This window comes from Erpetoichthys calabaricus, chromosome 6 (assembly GCF_900747795.2).
Source record: "Erpetoichthys calabaricus chromosome 6, fErpCal1.3, whole genome shotgun sequence".
In the NCBI taxonomy this organism is placed as follows: Eukaryota; Metazoa; Chordata; class Cladistia; order Polypteriformes; family Polypteridae; genus Erpetoichthys; species Erpetoichthys calabaricus.
Genome location: NC_041399.2, coordinates 161922254 through 161941584, shown reverse-complemented (window position 1 = coordinate 161941584; position 19331 = coordinate 161922254). Strand labels below are relative to the sequence as shown.

The 19331-nt window shown below is 39.5% G+C and overlaps 1 protein-coding gene across 1 annotated transcript in view; it reads left to right on the top strand.

Moving 5' to 3' along the window:
- The window catches only part of reck (reversion-inducing-cysteine-rich protein with kazal motifs), a 247542-nt gene that overhangs the window by 102605 nt on the left and 125606 nt on the right, over positions 1–19331 (top strand). Inside the window, exons 3-6 of the mRNA XM_028804063.2 lie at positions 6781–6855; positions 8121–8157; positions 11932–12017; positions 12124–12171. Of these exons, the coding sequence (XP_028659896.1) occupies positions 6781–6855; positions 8121–8157; positions 11932–12017; positions 12124–12171 (246 nt within the window). The remainder of the gene's footprint in view (positions 1–6780; positions 6856–8120; positions 8158–11931; positions 12018–12123; positions 12172–19331) is intronic.

Sequence of the window (19331 nt, the reverse complement as noted above, 5' to 3'; positions counted from 1 at the left end):
AGCATTTTGGATTATAGCTTTAATTGTATGACTGGAGCAAAATAGTGCTGCTGACTCTTAGATCAAGCATGCTATGTTCAAATACCACATCTGGTCATTGTCTATATGGAGACTGCACTTTCTTCTTCCCGTCTGCATGTGTGGGTTTGCCCAGTAATGGTCTGGTGACTTGTCCAGGAAAGTATTTTAAAGTACTACCTCCTTAGATGTACATATAATAAATTAAAAAACTATATGCCATCTACAACTGAAGTTAAAAGTAACAAAGGGTACAGTCTGACCCCACCCTCATCAAAAAAGCATTATATGCTAAAGTTTCTGTAAAAAATCTACAATACTAGCCTTAAATTGTTAAAATATAATACAGACCCTTCTTTTTTTTTTTTAGTATAGATATGTTTTATCTAACTGCCTTACCTTAACCTTTCTTATTTCTATTTGTATGTTTTATTTCATTCTGTCTGTTACTTGTTATTAGATGCAACTGAGAAGGCAAATTTCATGTTTTCCTGTGTAAACATGACTAAATAAAGAAACCTAACCTAACCTAACCTATATTGTATGTAATGCTTATGAAAGACAAAATTTATGGGCTTTGTGATAACAGATTGGCAAGATTACCATCAAGAAGACAAACAGAGCCCATGACTGAGAGCTTCTGAGTGTGTGTCTGCTTAGGTTATAAAACATTGTTGAGCTGAGGTATCATCATCCATTTGTACTTCACAGACAAGGTACTGCATTCTCAAATTAGTACTGAAGTATCTTCTAGTATCTTTGTGACTTTCCGTTTAAAAATAATTAAATGATATGATAATGAAACTGTTGAATATAATCCATCCATCCATACATTTTCCAACCCGCTATATCCTAACTACAGGGTCATGGGGGTCTGCTGGAGCCAATCCCAGCCAACACAGGGCGCAAAGCAGGAAACAAAGCCCTGGGCAGGGTGCCAACCCACCGCAGGGCGCGCACACACCAAGCACACACTAGGGCAAATTTAGAATTGGCAATGCACCTAACCTGCATGTCTTTGGACTGTGGGAGGAAACCGGAGTACCCGGAGGAAACCCACGCAGACACGGGGAGAACATGCAAACTCCACGGAGGGAGGACCCGGGAAGCGAACCCAGGTCTCCTAACTGCAAGGCAGCAGCGCCACCATGCTGCCCCTATTGAATATAAGTCAAATTATATATGCTGAATTTTATACTATTTATGAATAAAATTATGTGCACAAATTATGTGTATTTAGTGTTTGGTGTACATTATTGTACTTCTGTCATTAGTCTATGGGGAGACTTGCAAGTAAGAAACTTACTTAATGTACTGGGTACATCCATCCATGCATCAGGCATAAGGCAGGAACAATCCATGGATAGGTCCCCAGCCCCATCACGGCGTGAAAACACACACACACAGCCCAATTTAGCATCGCCAATCGAAAAAAAACGCACATGACTTTTTGGACTGTGGGAGGAAAACAGAGCACCAGACATGAAGAGAACTTGCAAGCTCCATACAGGGAAGCACCCAGGGTAAAAACCCTGGTCTCCTTGTTGTGAGGCAGCAATGCTACCACTGCAACACTACAAATAATAGTAAATACTGTATATGTAATGTCCCTCCATCCATTCCTCCATTTTTTTTTAAACTGCTTATCCAGGTTAGGGTTACAGAAAGCTTGTTCTGGCAGCTCTGAGTGAAAAGAGCGAACAAACCTTGAAAAATGTTGTCAGTCTATCATTTCAAAGCATATTTGCTTGTTTAAGGCCAATTCAGATTCACCTATCCCAACCCACATTCTTTGGGATGTAGGGGGAAGGCCAATGTATACACTGGCAAAATGTGTCTTCTCCGTGCAGGCTAGGATTTGAAACCAGGATGGTAAATCTGTGGGCCCGCAGCACTAATTACTGTGAAAATATAACTTTAAAGTGACTAAGTTGAAAGGCATGCCTTTCCACAGATGCTTTCCTTGCTGGTCAGATCAGCTACCTTCTTTTTGTAATCTGCACTTCACATCTTTTTAACAGATGTGTGCAGTCCTGTCTTTTATATATAATTGTATTATGTGTGTGTATGTATATAAATATATAAACTGGTCAAAAAATTAAAGGAACACTTTGAAAACACATCAGATCTCAATGGGAAAAAAATCATGCTGGATATCTATACTGATATGGACTGAGTAATGTGTTAGGAACGACAGGACGCCACATCGTTTGATGGAAATGAAAATTATCAACCTACAGAGGGCTGAATTCAAAGACACCTTGAAAATCAAAGTGAAAAAATGATGCAGCAGGCTAGTCCGTTTTGCCAAAATTTAATTGCAGCAGCTCAAAATCATACTCAGTAGTTTGTATGGCCCCCACATGGTTGTATGCATGTCTGACAACATCTGGGCATGCTCCTAATGAGACGACGGATGGTGTCCTAGGGAATCTTCTCCCAGATCTGGACCAGGGCATCACTGAGCTCCTCGACAGTCTGAGGTGCAACCTGGAGGCATCGGATGGACCAAAGCATAATGTCCCAGAGGTGTTCTATTGGATTTAGGTCAGGCGAGGGTGGGGGCCAGTCAATGGTATCAATTCCTTCATCCTCCAGGAACTGCCTGCATTGTTGTGTACCAGGAGGAATCCAGGACCCACTGCACCAGCATAGGGTCTGACAATGGGTCCAAGGATTTCATCCCAATACCTAATGGCAGTCAAGGTGCCGTTGTCTAGCCTGTAGAGGTCTGTGCGTCCCTCCATGGATATGCCCCCCCAGACCATCACTGACCCACCACCAAACCGGTCATGCTGAACGATGTTACAGGCAGCATAACGTTCTCCATGGCTTCTCCAGACCTTTTCACGTCTGTCACATGTGCTCAGGGTGAACCTGCTGTCATCTGTGAAAAGCACAGGGCACCAGTGGTGGACCTGCCAATTCTGGTATTCTATGGCAAATGCCAATCGAGCTCCATGGTGCTGGGCAGTGAGCACAGGGCCCATTAGAGGACATCAAGCCTTCAGGTCACCCTCATGAAGTCTGTTTCTGATTGTTTGGTCAGAGACATTCACACCAGTGGCCTGATGGAGATCATTTTGTAGGTATCTGGGAGTGCTCATCCTGTTCCTCCTTGCCCAAAGGAGCAGATACCAGTCCTGCGGATGGGTTAGGGACTTTCTACGGCCCTGTCCAGCTCTCCCAGAGTAACTGCCTCTCTTCTGGAATCTTCCATGCCCTTGAGACTGTGATGGGAGAGACAGCAAACCTTCTGGCAATGGCACTCATTTATGTGCCATCCCGGAGAAGTTGCACTACCTGTGCAACCTCTGTAGGGTCCAAGTATCACCTCATGCTACCAGTTGTGACACTGACCGTAGCCAAATGCACAACTAGTGAAAACAGTCAGAAAAGATGAGAAGTGAAAAATGTCAGTGGCCTCCACCTGTTAAACCATTCCTGATTTGGGGGTCATCTCATTGTTGCCCGTCTAGTGCAACCAAAAGCATTAACACCAAAGCAGCTGAAACTGATTAACAACCCCCTCTGCTACTTAACTGACCAGATCAATAGCCCAGAAGTTTCATGGACTTGATGCTATACTCTGATTAAAAAGTGTTCCTTTAATTTTTTTGAGCAATATATATATATATATATATATATATATATATATATATACATATATATATATATATATATATATATATATGAGGGACGTTCAAAAAGTTTCCATGCCTTTACATTATCGTTGGAAATGGTGAAGGCGGGAGTAGTAATTGTGCTTTAAAAAGTTGGTATCTGTCTAGGAAAATTGCATCACAAAGGAAGGTGACTATGTAGAAAAGTGATGTCAGTTGTCTTTGAAATTCTTAATAAATAGAGTTAAAAAAAAAAAGTCCTGAAACTTCTTCAACATCCCTTGTGTGTGTGTATGTATGTATGTATGTATGTGTATGTATATATGCATATATATACAGTGGAACCTCGGTTTGCGAGCATAATTCGTTCTGGAAACATGCTCGTAGTCCAAAGCACTCGTATATCAAAGTGAATTTCCCCATAAGAAATCATGGAAACTCAGATGATTTGTTCCACAACCCAAAACTATTCATATAAAAATGATTAATACAAAATATTAAGTAAAAATACATAAAACAAATTAACCTGCACTTTACCTTTGAAAAGAATCATGGCTGGTATGAGTGAGTTTCTAAACTCTTGTGGGATTCCACCCAACAGGACGACACGCAGAAGAGCGTCCCAAAGCAATCGCAGTCTCCCAGCGCTGTAGCAGTTCGCCATAAAAGCAAATCCGAAAAGATCGCAGACATGCTATAAGCGCCTGCCGTTGATGGGTGATACAAGGAACATTATAAATGCGCAGGGCCCTGCTTGACTGTTGTGTCTGTTTCAAGCTGAATAAAGCTGGTGTTGCTAAAGTACTGAGACTCAGCTTTGTGTTTTAGTGTGCAAGACGGGGACTCGCATGTCACAGCACACACACACACACACATGAGTGCGCACGTGCACACACACATACACACACAAGCGCGCGCGCACACACAGTCACAATGCTAATGCTGTAGTAAACAGTATACACTCGTACGGATGTTTACTATGAGTGAGGCACGCCGACTCAGACGAAGAATAGGAGACGATTGCCCACAATCCCGCAGCGAGAGAGAGAACAACCATCAGCTCAGTTGTGATCACATGACGCTCAGCAGACAAAGAGTATACATACTACTCATACTGCAAGACCTCACTCATTTATCAAGTCAAAATTTATTAAACATTTTTGCTCGTCTTGCAAAACACTCGTAAACCAAGTTCCTCGCAAACTGAGGTTCCACTGTATATATTATATATATACAGTATATACATACATTATATCTCTCTATATATAAAAAAAAATCCTGGAAAGGAAATTTACAGGGCGACGATACGTGATCTTCTCGGAAGTTCTCGGAAGACATTTAAAAGACCCGTGAGACAAAAAAGACTGGCCACGAAGCGCCTCGCAGGGACCATAAACACGAAACTTAGTGCCAAGAGATTGTCCCAGGGCCATCTCGTGGGGACGTGGAACATGAGATTCTTGCAAGACACGCCCTTCTTATCAAATAAGAGCACAGCCAGCAGTAGCACACACAGATCCTGTCCTCTCAGCAAAAAAGAAAGAGCAGCGCGGAGAAAAGAGACTCAGAAGCGTTGGAGAGAGAAAAAGGCAGATAAGAGGTTATGAAAGCAGTGGAATTTGAAAGGCTCAAACCAACGATGGCGCGATACACATGCAGAGAAAGGTACAGAATATGAAAGCAGTAAATTTCGAAAGTATTGTAGCGTCCCAGCCAAGTTGAAACCTTTTAAGTCACTGTTAGGTCCGATTGATGGAGGGCGGAATAAAGCACGTAAGACTGATAGCAGGGTACTGATTGATGCAGTAAGGGGGGGCGGGTGCTAGAAAGTTGTGTTTGGGGTTACGAAGATGGCGAATGTTCAAGCAGAACTTTTGTGACACTTTATTACATCAGTCGCTACAGGATCAAAAAAAGATGATAGAGATCGCATTAGCGCAAAAAAAAGGTAATTAATCATCAGAACCAGGAGTGATTGAAAAAATAGCAGGACAAATCGAGGTCAGAAGTAAAAGGAAAAGAGTGGAAAAAAAAGTGTGCTTGCCTTCGGATCATTCAATGCATAAAATGTGGATTTACACAATAAAGGAACATATGCTATGAGAATCTGTGCTCCCGCACCAGTCAAAGCAATGATGTTTCATTTCAAAGAACACACAATTCGGTCAGGTGTATATTTATGATCACGGAGAAGCGATGTAAATTTTAACAGGCGACAAGAAAGGTAATGTATATATTCTGCGAATAACAACAAACACAAAAGGAGATCGTGATATGCCATTCGTATTAAAATGTTTACAGTTTACCATGAGAACAGCTTTTTCTATGACAATTAACAAATCACAGGAACAAACATTAGAAAAAGTCAGATTATTTATTAGAGAAACAGAAACAATATTCACTCACGGGCAGTTATACGTTGCGTTGTCACAATGTGTCTCCAAAGACGCAATCAAAATACAATGTGATATGGAAGAAAAGGTAATTCCAAATGTTGTTTTTAATGAAGCTTTAAAGTAAAAGCAGTAAAATTCGAAAGTATTGTAGCGTCCAAGCCAAGTTGAAGCCTTTTTTGTTTTAAGTGACTGTTATGTCCGATTGAGGGAGAGCGGAGTACAGCACAGAAGACTGATAGTGGGGTATTGATTGATGTGGTAAGGGGGTGAAAGTCCCGGGGGAGGAGGGGTTGGAGAGGGTGCTAGAAAGTTGTGTTTGGGGTTACGAAGTTGGCGATTGTTCAAGTAGAACGTTTGTGACACTTTATTACGTCAGTCGCTACAGTATCAAAGCAAAAGATAGTAAAGATCGCATTAGTGCAAACAAAAGGGAATTAATCATCAGAACCAGACGTGATTGAAAAAAATAGCAGGACAAAGTGAGGTCAAAAATAAAAGGCAAAGAGCGGAAAACAAAGTCTTTTTGCCTTCGCATCATTCAATGCAAAAAACATGGATTTACACAATAATGGACCATACGCTATGAGAATCTGTGGTCCCGGAACAGTTAAAGCAACGATTCCAAAGAAAAAAAAAAGCTTTAAAATTGTATATCTGATTAAGCAAACACAGGGGTTGGCGAGTGAAGCGAGCAGGGGGCAGAGCCCCCTAGTATATTTATAATTTTGTTTTGTCTTTTATAGCTTGCTGCCACAAAGAGTGAGTCACGGCTGAAGCACTTATTACAGCGACTGCCCAGCTATTGTCCAGAGTCAATGGTAAGAAGACAAATGGACTTGCATGAATTTTATCAGCAATTGCACTTACCCTGATAGGAAAATAGAGTCATGTTAAATCATTTTTAATTTTTTTCTTTTTTATCTCATATTTGACAACCATTATTTTTAAAATGTTTAGCCATTGTCTATTTATAATGAGACTGTCAAATCCCTTTGAGCCATTCCTAGTGTGGACCTGCCCCTAGGCTGCAGACTTTCTATGCACCCATTTATTTTTGAACCTATTTTTATTTAAATAATGTTCTTGTGAATTAAAAGAGTAAATCATTGGTCTTAATAAATGCCAGATGTTTTTCATTGTAGGTGGTAACAGGCGTACTTATTTTTTAGACCTTTCAGATGAAAAACTCATCTGAACAATACTGGCTGTACATGTGTCCCATTTTTACCACTGATTAACAAAAAAATAGAATAGTATCATCATGAATGTAAAAATTGTACATACCCCTTCAAATTAATCATAAGTACGACATGTGTTATTATAGTCATTTGTGTTAATTAATGGAAAAACATTGCTTTTAAATTCATTAAAATTCCATACTATGACAATGAAAATATATAAAATGTCTAATACTTGTAAATATTTTTAATAGTTTTGTTAAGTGGTATAGATAGAGAAACCATTCATATCCTTTCACTTTCTGTACACTTTACTGTGCCATTAATTTAATTTTAAATGGATAAATTTGCCATTTTTGTCCACTAATCTACAGTACACTCAATAACCCTTGGTGAAAAAATGAAAACATATTTCACGGAAAAACATTTTGATCCCTATTAAACTGACTTGTTTGATCCAAAAAACTGACAAATGTTTTTGTTGTGATGAAGCACTAGTGCAAGCTTACGAAAGTCACCATTAGGCAACCATTCACTGTTAATCACCTTTTGCATAGTGAGCATGATGCCTGGTCTGCTTCAATAACTAGTGACTCTGACTGATCAGAGTGCCCTAGTGTACCCATTTTAATCTGACCCCTGCATCTGGGTACAAGTGTTATGTTTTCTTGGTTACAGAGAGCGTGTGTTTATGAATACTGTACATTTATAATGGATGCCTCTCTGCTATTAATAGCAAAATGACTAATTGCTTGCTATTATCTTTCCTCAAATAATAAGTGAACAAATTTAACAGATTAGAAAAAAAAGATTTAAAGTGAGCTATTTTTTGCTGCTGTCTTCATATCATCAAAGATTATTTTTATACTGTTATGCTGTTGAAACATTTTGTAATCTTCCTGCAGGGGGAGCTTTGGGTTTGCATCAATTCATCTCTTCCAGGTGAGTACAACATTTGTTACAAGTGGCAAGTTCTGTTTTGTTATTACTGGTTATTAACGTACATTTTAAAGAGGGTAAATCAAGTTCTACTTGATTTTATTTGTCATTTATCGTAAGGACAGCAGGAATTCTTACTTGCGCTTTAATCTTTCAATCATCAAACCTGGTTATTCTTAGAGTCATGGATGCAAGTCAAGAATCCTCCCTTAATGGGGCCAAGTCCGTTACAAGGTTTTAACTTACATTAGAATTTAGCAAAAGCAGACATCAAGAAGTGAAAGGTAATGGAAAATGTTCAGTATGGTCACATAGAAAACACTGCATGACACAGAGGGCAGACCAAGAAGACACATAAAGCAATGAGTCAGATGCACTTTATTTTATAGCCCTTTCACTTGGATGTTGTTGGACTGGTGGGGTCCAATGGTCAGATTTATAAAATTTGTTTGCACACAAAAAGGCTTGAAAACTGCATACACAGCTTTGCATTTACAAGATAAAATTTGACGGGAAAACTTGTGTATATTTATGGCAGCTCTGACCCATCTACTATATATGCAACATTTTGGAGAAACTGGGAAATGACAACACCCTTGATCAAGTAGATTAATGCAGCCAAACCAGCTAAATGATGACTCACACATAAAATAACACATAGAGGCTACTGGCTGAGAAACTTTTGTTTTATGCCTTTCCCCGACTCACAGAGCACAGAGAAGAGATACTTCAGTACAGTGTGGAGCATACCGTAAGACTCCTCAAATGCAACTAGCAATGGCTGGATGTGTCAGGTGGGAGGCGGCTCTTCTAGCCAATGAAGGTCTGCAGCATTGTGATTGCATCTGTTTGAGGCTGATTAGCATAGTTCATATACAGTTGTTTCAGTTTGGCAACTGGGTAAGGGTTGAGGCATATTCTCATGCGTACATTTACAAGATGTAGGTAAATGGCATAGAAATGGTTTTATAAATTGACACACATATTTTCACACTCAGATACACACAGTTTTATAAATCAGACTCTAGGAGTGGATTACAGGCTCACATACAACAGTGCAAAGCTTTGTAGTTTTAATTAAGAATTATTCGATATCTGACTTTTCAAGATCCATTCATCTTTCTTTCGCTACTGTATCTGTTTCTGGGCTCTCTTATTTTCAGCTTTTAGCAAATCAATATTTTCTGTAACTTTTTCTCATAATGAATACTTACTTATCTGTTTAACACTAGAATCCCTGAAGCCTACGAGAAAACTAGTAATCCCAGGCCACCTTAAATTCCTTCGCACCTCTCCATCTTTTGTTTTGTAAATGTTGTCAATCAGCACAAACATCAAGCAGCCTGCTGTCCCATAACCCCCACAGCCGCAGTTGACTCAAGCAAAAAGTTGCTCAAATCTGTTTATCTTGGGGTGAGGTGCCTGGAGTTGTATAGGGTAAATAATATATCATTATTTGGAACACATGCATTTCATGTGTCTTCCGTGTCTACAACCCGTGCCCATGTCGATCAAACACAGGAAGCTCTGCAGTGTACTTGTGACTTTACGCTGTAGCAAGATAAGTAAATAAATCAAGGTAAATAACATTTGAAGTGGCTTTTATATAAGTAACATATAATTGTTTTTCATATGAAGACCATCACAAAACATAATCACAAACAGAACTTTGCATAATACCTTGGCGAGCTCTGCATGCCCTGCTGTTTCGTTGATGGACATGAGTATCAGATTGACCAATAATATCCACTGGCAGGACGACACCCAACCTCTTGCTGCATCCGAACGGTGCCATCTTTCGCCTTTACACCTGGTGCAGCTGTGCTGTTCTTATGTGTGAGTGGACAATTCTTGCGGGTAGGGCTTCTGTTCTCTTTCTTCAATTTAGAACCCTCATCCTCATCTGAGTTCACCTCTGTTATAGCATGTCTTTATTTGACAATGGCAGTGTCAGATCAGGGGGAGCGTGAACGTGACTGAGAGAATAAAACTGAAAAGAAAAAAAAAACGCTAATCTTTACAAGTGCAATAAATTAACACCGGCTGTTACAGACTCAAATCAAATGTATGTTTTTATTGTATAATAGTAACAATAAGAGCAGCTCACTTCTCAAAACGGTAATTCTGGTTAGTGGCCGGACTCAAACCCATGATTATGAGTCAGCAGCTCTTATCTCTGCACCACCCAAGCGGTCATGTCAGCGTCGTACTCTAACCCAATTTCTTTTTCTTCAGTTATATTTTTTAATAAAAGCACACTTGTTTTGTTACACGTGCACCTTTTGTGAAAGTGTTTATTTGATATTTGGACTCCAGTCTTCACACATTATACACGTCATGTTAAAATGTTGTTGTTAGTACTATAACATGAAAAAAGTTTGTTTTAGGTATATGTCCAACATTTCTTGCATTTCTCGCATTTCCTGTCATCCTACAGACACGGAACACATATGAAATGCATGTGTTCCAAATAACGGTATTTTATTTACTCTATACAACTCCAGGCACCTCACACCCAGATAAACGAGACTTGAGCTCTGAGAACTTTTTGCCTGAGTTGACTGCGGTGATGGGTGGGGGGATGGGACAGCAAGGGTGCTTGCTGCTTGTGCTGATCAACACATTTACAAAACAAAAGACGCTGATGGAGAGGTGAAAAGGAATTTAAGGTGGGCCAGGATTACGAGTTTTTTCATAGGCTTCAGGGATTCTTGTGTTAACACCCTGGGGGTCTAGGTATTGTATTAACTTTATATGTGAGTCAGAGATATCAGTGTAGTACCTGATTATTGATTCATTGGGTAATAGCTTCAAACTTTGAACTGTAACTGATGAATGTTAAAAGTTAGGTCAGACTGAACAAAAGGGGGCAGAGAGGATTCAAGCCAGTAAAATTGGATTTGGCTATCTTGCACTGTATAATAAAATGCTACTGTCCCTGTGTGTATGTCCAGTCCCTCCATGCAGTCTGATTTATCAGATTGGCTTTGGTTGCTTAGTAGTAGGGATGAGGATAGTTTAGGGATTCAAAGTTCAATTCCTGATTATAAGAATTAAATGGAGAATTACAGTGACAACAATTCCTATAACTTACCAACAAATGTTAGGTTGCTAAATGGAAATGAGGCGCAACCCGGCTCTCCTTCAAACACATGAAATATTCCCAATTACACGACTGCTGTTTTCACAGTGGATAATTGGAACCCGTCTACTGTTGGTAGTCCAAAAGAGGAGGGGAGGTGAGCAGGGTGCCATGAAATGACAGTCTGACAAGCAATCTTTGCAGGGCCATGATTGAGAAAGGAAGTGCGAGGCAAGAGAGGCTAAGACTTCTAAGGATATTTAGGAAAGGCGTAGGAGGAACACTGATGGTACAGGTATATTCAGAGATATCAAATATATTCAAGTGTATTGTATTACCTGTCTGTAGTTAGTTAATTATAATATTTTTGTTATAAGTGACATTTTATTTTGTAGCTACAGGATTTGTTTATGTCTCTTTGCCTTCTGTGAATGGTGGGACACCAGTGGGTTGATGACTTCTTCTTTAAGGCTGTTTTTGACTTTTCATTTTTCATTTGCTTGTTCTGTTTTTTCTTTAAAATGAATAAAAACATGTTTGCAAAAAAAATTAATAGTTTGTTTAATCTCAGTTCTACCTGTCTTCTGTTTGAGTGGTCAGATGTGGGAAATTCTACTTAAGAACAAAACTTGAAAAGTGAAAAAACTCCACTCTAGGAAATTAACAGCAATGACAGTGATTGGTTTAATTCATAGGGGCATCAAAAAAATCGGATGGCTGGGTAGGCCTTGGGTGCTGTGAACTTGCTATTCTGGTTGAATGTCGGCGCGAGTGCAAATCCGTAAGTATTCCTTAAAAGCTGCTTAAGAACACATCCAGAGACTGTAGCTCTTTAAATTTACCTGAGTTTTTTCAACATCAAGAATATGTGTCTTTATTCTCTGTAGGCATCATCTAAGAGCGACATTTCAAAAATATGTAGAAAGGAATATGAGGTATGTATTTTTTAATTATGTACGTAGTAGTAGTAGTAGTAGTAGTAGTAGTAGTATAGTCATGTGATCAGAGCACAGTGAAATTTGTACTTGCATGTCCAACTGACATGTAACATGTCACCAGTCTCTGACACCATGGTATGTTTCCCATCTTCTTGCGTCAGAGTGTGGACTAAAGAGGGAAGCATTGCATTTCTCATAATGTTTGTGAAGGTGAGCTTGGGCATTTGATCTGTGGCCTGTTTTCATCCAAGTGTAGAGGACAATGAATTTTACGACCGTCAGATCTGTACAAGAGATGCGTGTTATTTTACAACATTAAATAATGCAGTCATGTGCCGATTTATGGCCGACTGAATTGAGGAGATTCTTGTTTATAGACAAGGGCCATAAGAGGATAGTTGGGTAATAATGTACTAGAAATTGCTAAAACAAGTCACAGTAATTAATCTTTCATTATTACTCCTGAGAGGGCACTTTAAGGTTTGTTTCTAATCGGCGCTGCTCCAAATGGCTAATTCTTATATATTCGGCCTGCACAGCCCTCCTTACACCAGTGTTTCTCAATTTTTATTGTCCCACACTCAAGTTTTTACTTTTTAAATTCATTTGACGAGCCATTAGCACTAATTGCAAACTGTCCTATCAGCAAAACGAGCATGATCGGGGGTTCCCCTTGGTGAAACAAGCTTACCTTGAAAGAGGAAAACATATTGCGCTGTGCCATCAAGCACTTTGGCAAACCAACAGTGTCAATCCGCGATCCACCGTTGAGAAACACTGCGTTACATGGACGTGACATGCAGCTGCCAAGATGCGAATATCAGTTTGTGCCTACTCTGTACTACCAGTTAAAGTACATATGCATATTGATCACCCACAGTAGAGCTTCAGTTGCATTGACCTGTACACTTTGTGACCAACACACAGCTAATCTGACATACAAACAAATGGCCAATCGCAAATGGACCTGTAAGTCAGTGCATGATTGTGGTTTGATTGTATTGAGCTTGACTTTTTCTTTGTTAATAACTGAACATTTTGAGTTTTACTTTGAAAGCTAAGAACTTTATACTTTTACAAATTCATTAAAAGAATATGTTTATCCTAATATAATTTTATATTGCAGTGTGTATACTGCAGTGTGAGTACAGGAACTTTCATACTTCAAAGTATTACTGCTACATTAATATTTTTGATAATTGTGATGTATAACCTCTTGATCAAAGAGCTGATAAGAGCTGACAAACAGTTAGAAAGAAAAAAGGTCTCAAACATCCAATCAAAAGAAAATTTTTTAACCATTATGTGTCATAAAATGTAGCACCCTATCCTCACTTCCATTTGAAATTTCTCATCAGACCTCTGTAACATTTTTGCTAAAATGAAGTTTTAGTCTGTGTAAATTAACTGTATCTTAACTTTAATGCTGTTGTGGTGTAAAATTTTGTATAACGGTTGATAAATATTTTGTATGTCTTTATTTGTAAGTTAGACAAAGCAAATGTGATATTAGTATTTCAGGGTGTCATATCATTGATAAGAACAGCAGTGCTTTGATGTTTAACTAAGCGCCCTGCCCTCCCTTTTGGACTGATATAGAAGTTATTTGCAGGGTTGGGGAAAGTTCCTAAAACCAGTTTGGCTAGTGATTCTCTGCAGGACAAGAAGTTCACCTAGCTTATCAAATGGTCTTTGGTGCAGGTGTGAAAGAGCAGTGTATGGGATGGATCATCAGACCAGCTTTGGAAAGAGTGACTGTGCTTCACTCCTGGGATAATTGGGGTGCTTGGCTGATTGCGCATTCATGTGCAAAGGTGAATGGATTAGTCAGGTGCCTCATTCACACCTCAGAGGTAGCAGCATATCATACCTGTGCCCAAACAGGCCATTTAAGAGGAGCAAAAGAAAGAAAAAAGACACAGAGGTTAAAGATGGGAGAAAGAAGGCAGGATCAGGAGGAGAGAGCCAGTGCAAGAGAATGGAGGCAGTCAGCAAGGAAGAGTCTCAGGAGAGGAGCGTGTAGTTGCTGCTCAAGAGCGGCCTGAGGGTCGCTCCTGCTGAACAAACTGGGGAGCAGGAGAGGCCAACTGCTCCACAAGGGCTCCCTCGCAAGGCTGAGGAATGGCAGCGGGAGTCGGAGGAGCGAGGCTCGGTGTGACACTCTTCTGGGAAACTGTGATAGCAGCAGGGGCCCAAGCCAGTCAAAGGGTTTGCTGTGCTTGATGGTAGGATGTCTCCTCAGGCTACAGGATCCTCCTGGGGTTAGCGGAGGAGACATCTATTTTAAGGTGAATGCACTCAGGGCTCATGAGTTTTTCTAGAACTGCTTCCTGCCTGTGATATTTTTTGAACCTCATATTTTATGGAATTATTTAATGACTTTTAACTTCCACTGGACACTTTGGCTTTGTTGGATTATTTATTTATTTGATGAAGATGCACTGCACTTTTTTTTTTGGTTCTAATAAAAGCACAGAGACTTTCTGCAATAAGTCTTTGCTAAATGTATGTGTCCTCATTTGCCCAGCTCATCTCGGTACATGACTATTGACGTTTACAGTCTGAAGAGGCTCCCAGAAGTGACAAGGGAGCCTGGAGCCAACCTGGACTGTCACAGGAAGTGATAATGATAAGCAAGTACACAAAATGTTGACAATATGATGTTACCAAAATGTTAAAGATACAAGTAATCAAAAAAGGCTATTCTGCCTACTGTAAGCTAGAGAGAAAGCAGATTTCTTTGTTTTTAGAAGGACCAAAAGATTGAAACGTAATCGAGAGGTGAGCCTAATTCAACTACCAAAAAATCTGTGCAGTCTTTCATGAAAACACAGATCATAACCTAGAATTTTCATTGCAAAACTATTGCAAGTGTTCAAAATAAACTGAATTCACTCCTAAGCACACGACAAGTGAACAATCTTTTGCATTCAGTCCAATCATGAATAACCCAGAGATCCTTGGAACTGACTGTTAAGAGATCACATTAATGACATAACATGTTGTGCTGCCTGAGCTAGTTACCAAAGCAATCAGCACAACAAATGACGGTGTCCATAAAAAGTTTTGAAAGATGTGATGAAAATGTTAACACATTGGAAAATCCATCCATCCATCCATTTTCCAACCCGCTGAATCCAAACACAGGGTCACGGGGGTCTGCTGGAGCCAATCCCAGCCAACACAGGGCACAAGGCAGGGAACCAATCCTGGGAGGGTGCCAACCCACCGCAGGACACACACAAACACACCCACACACCAAGCACACACTAGGGCCAATTTAGAATCGCCAATCCACCTAACCTGCATGTCTTTGGACTGTGGGAGGAAACCGGAGCGCCCGGAGGAAACCCACGCAGACACGGGGAGAACATGCAAACTCCACGCAGGGAGGACCCGGGAAGCGAACCCGGGTCTCCTAACTGCAAGGCAGCAGCGCCACCATGCTGCCCCTATTGAATATAAGTCAAATTATATATGCTGAATTTTATACTATTTATGAATAAAATTATGCGCACAAATTATGTGTATTTAGTGTTTGGTGTACATTATTGTACTTCTGTCATTAGATCCCCAGGTCCCCAGATCTCCCAACTGCGAGGCAGCAGCGCTACCCACTGCGCCAACGTGCCGCACATTGGAAAATGAATCTGAAAAATATTTACAGAGAATATTTGAATTCTGCCTGTTTTAAAACCCTACTATAATGGTAAAGGAACAAAAAACATGCAGAACACAGAACAAATGCATAAAAGATTATGATTAAGATTATATGAGCAGACATTTGTAGTAAGTGAGTAATGCATTCCTGACAGTATACTGGTCAAGGGAGAACCTCATTAAATGATGGTGTTAGTGTGCGTAGCTGTCTAGTGCTTTTCACAACACTCCTCCTCAGCCAAGCATAACCACTGTGCATGATTAGCAAAGCTTAGAGAGACTTTTACTGCAGGACAATAAGCTTGTCCACTAACAGCCAGATTGGCTAAATGGAGCTCACTACTGTATTTAGTTGAGCGATAGGTCTCATTGCTTCTAATTCCAGTGACCTGGGTTCCCGTCACAGCCTTTCCATCTCCAGATGGATGGGGACTAGGAAGGAGAGCGACAACCTGAGTGATTCTTCAGCAAAGACAAATAGTTTCATGACCCAGATTCATTTAGAGAGGGTGTGACAGCCTGAGCGATTCCTTAGCAGAGACAGAGTGTGTCAGAGGGAAACTGCGTTTGTATTTGACAGCGGTGCTTGGCATTTTCCACATAAGAGGAACAGGTAAAGGGGCCGCCTCTTTATCTCATTTTTTTGTTGTTTATTAGAATTTGATCATCTTTAGTAAACATCAGTCACTTTATCTATGAGTTATAAGTGTATGGATTAAAACGTAAAACTGAGTTGCTTAATAGTCTTTAGAGAATTGTGGGGAAGCAGTATAACAGTATATAAACCCCCACTCTCTTTTTAAGTTTGAGGAAGCAGTCAGGAGATGTGAAACTGACATTTCCACGTTTTTAGAAAAAAAACTGCCCTAACACATAATGTATATAAATAATCATGACACGTGATGAATTTATGAATTTCTTATGTTCAAAGTCACACATTTCCGTCTGTGATTATCATTTTCAGTGCCTCGCCACACCTGCTTTTGGACTTCTCAGACTTCTTGATTGAGGTTTGACACCTAACATTACAACCTCCTTCATCTCTTTCATTACTGTATATTTCTTTAAATCCAGTGAAAGATTTCCAGTGGCCGAGTAAACTAAAAACACTTTTTCACACCATTGTGATTATAGATTTTTGTGACAACTACACGTTTTACTTTGCTTGCAATATTTACTCCAAAAAATTGCCTAATTTAGTTTTGTCATTTACATATTTTTACATCCCACACTTTGTTTTAGGAGGCCTATGCTGTGGAAAAAGAGAAAAAAAAGCACTGGGCTTTCCTTGCTAGGATAAAATAATCACAGCAAATTGGAGAGTGAGAGGGACCGGCTTTTTTCCCCAACATGTATTATCTGGTCATTGGCCTTGATGTCTGACATCTCATACAGCAGAGCAGATTAGTCAGGGTCTTTGGAGAACTCCCTCTCCTTTCTTGTCTCACAGATAGCAGGCATTGCTTCTCTTCCCAGATAGTGTCATAGCACTCTGTCTCTTTGCCGAGTGTGACCTCAGCTGTTGTCTTTGATTAGCAGATAATTAAAAACAGTGCAAATGTCCCAGTGAAGCTAGTTACATTTTTTCTCTAACGTCTCAGCTGGCATGGCACTCTTGATGTGTGACTGTATAGGAATCAACACTGGAAAACATTGACATATGCAAACATTGATTTTATTGCCCTAGTTCTTAGAATTTTTTTTTTTAATTTGGTATGTACACAAATTTAGTTTATGTACTCCATTATTTAGAATATTTTAATATAGAGGGTGCAGACAAGTTTCATATATGTGTTGTTTTGTAGAATATTTTATCATTTAGGCAAATTACATATTTAGTTTTAGTGCTTAACTTACATAATGTTTTATCTTACAGTACTGTACATCTAATTATTTTAGTTACATCCCCTTTTTTAAAATAGTTGATTTTTTAAGATACACATTTCAGCACATATTTGAATTTTAGGATGGCACGGTGGTTTGTGCTGCTGCGTCATGGATCCAACATATTTTGTTGGAATCCCTCACCCAATTCTTGTTTCTGTGGGTTTTTCGTGGTCTTTTTGTGTTTGTGTGGAATTGCCTTCTGCATCACCATAGATGCGTATGCTAAGTTAATTGGTGATTCTAGAATGGCAAACATTACCCAGGTATATAAAAGGGGTGATTGGGCAGATCCAATTAACTATAGACCAGTAAGCTTAATGTGCATCACAGGTAAGTTAATGGAAGGATTTGTTAAGGAAAGGATTGAGCAGCACATGGCAAGAACAGGAGTTTTAGTGAACAGTCAGCATGAGTTCAGAAGAGGAAGGTTGTTTACTAACATGCTGGAATTCTGTGACGAAGCAACAAAAGCATATGATCAAAGTGGAGCTTATGATATTATTTATCTTGATTTTCAGAAAGCATTTGATAAAGTGCCACATGAGAGGTTGGGCATCAAACTAAAAGAAGTGGGACTTCAGGATGATGTTTGTAGATGAATGCAGAATTGGGTAAAACACAGGAAGTAGAAGGTTATGGTGTAAGTGGTTTGGATAGGAATACAAATAACAAGCTGGTTATGTTTGCAGATGATACCAAGCTAGGCGGATTGGCAGATCATCTTGGATTAGTTGAATCTTTACAGGGGGACTTGCACAGATTTATGGTAGATGAAATTTAATGTCAGTAAATATAAAGTATTACACATCTGAAGTAAAAATGTTAGGTTTGTATACACAATGGGAGGTCTGAAAATCGAGAGTACACCTTATGAGATGATTTTAAGAGTCATAGTGAACTTGACACTATCAACTGCCAGACAGTGCTCAGAAGTCATTAGGAAGGCTAGCAGAATGTTAGGTTATACAGTACAAGTCAAGAAGGTTATGCTTAAGCTTTATAACGCACTGGTGAGACCTCATCTGGAGTACTGTGTGCAGTTTTGGTCTCCAGGCTAAAAAAGGACATAGCAGTGCTAGAAAAGGTCCAGAGAAGAGCAACTAGGCTGACTCCGGGACTGTAGAGTTATGCGGAAAGACTGAAGCAGTTGAACCTTTCCAGTTTAAGTAAAAGGAGATTAAGAAGTTAAATGATTAAAGTGTTTAAAAGAATGAAAATAATCAGTACAGTGGATCAAAACTGTTATTTTATAACAAAAACATGGGGGCGCAGTTGGAAACTTGTTAAGGGTAAATTTCACACAAATGTTAAGTTGTTTTTGGAACAGAGATACATAGACACATGGAATATGTTACCAAGTAGTGCGGCGTACAGTAGGGTTTTAGGGACCTTCAAAACTCAACTAGATGTTATTTTGGAGGAATTAGGGAATAGGACTGGCAAGCTTTGTTGGGCTAAGTGTCCTGCTCTGTACAGTATTATATTCCATTTCAGTTTATTATGCCCAGCTCTGTGTTTAATAGGAGAGTTTTTCATCTTGGATTTTGCTGACATGTTATGAAAACAAACTTTACATAACCCATACTGTGTTTATGAAGGCGTGAATGTGT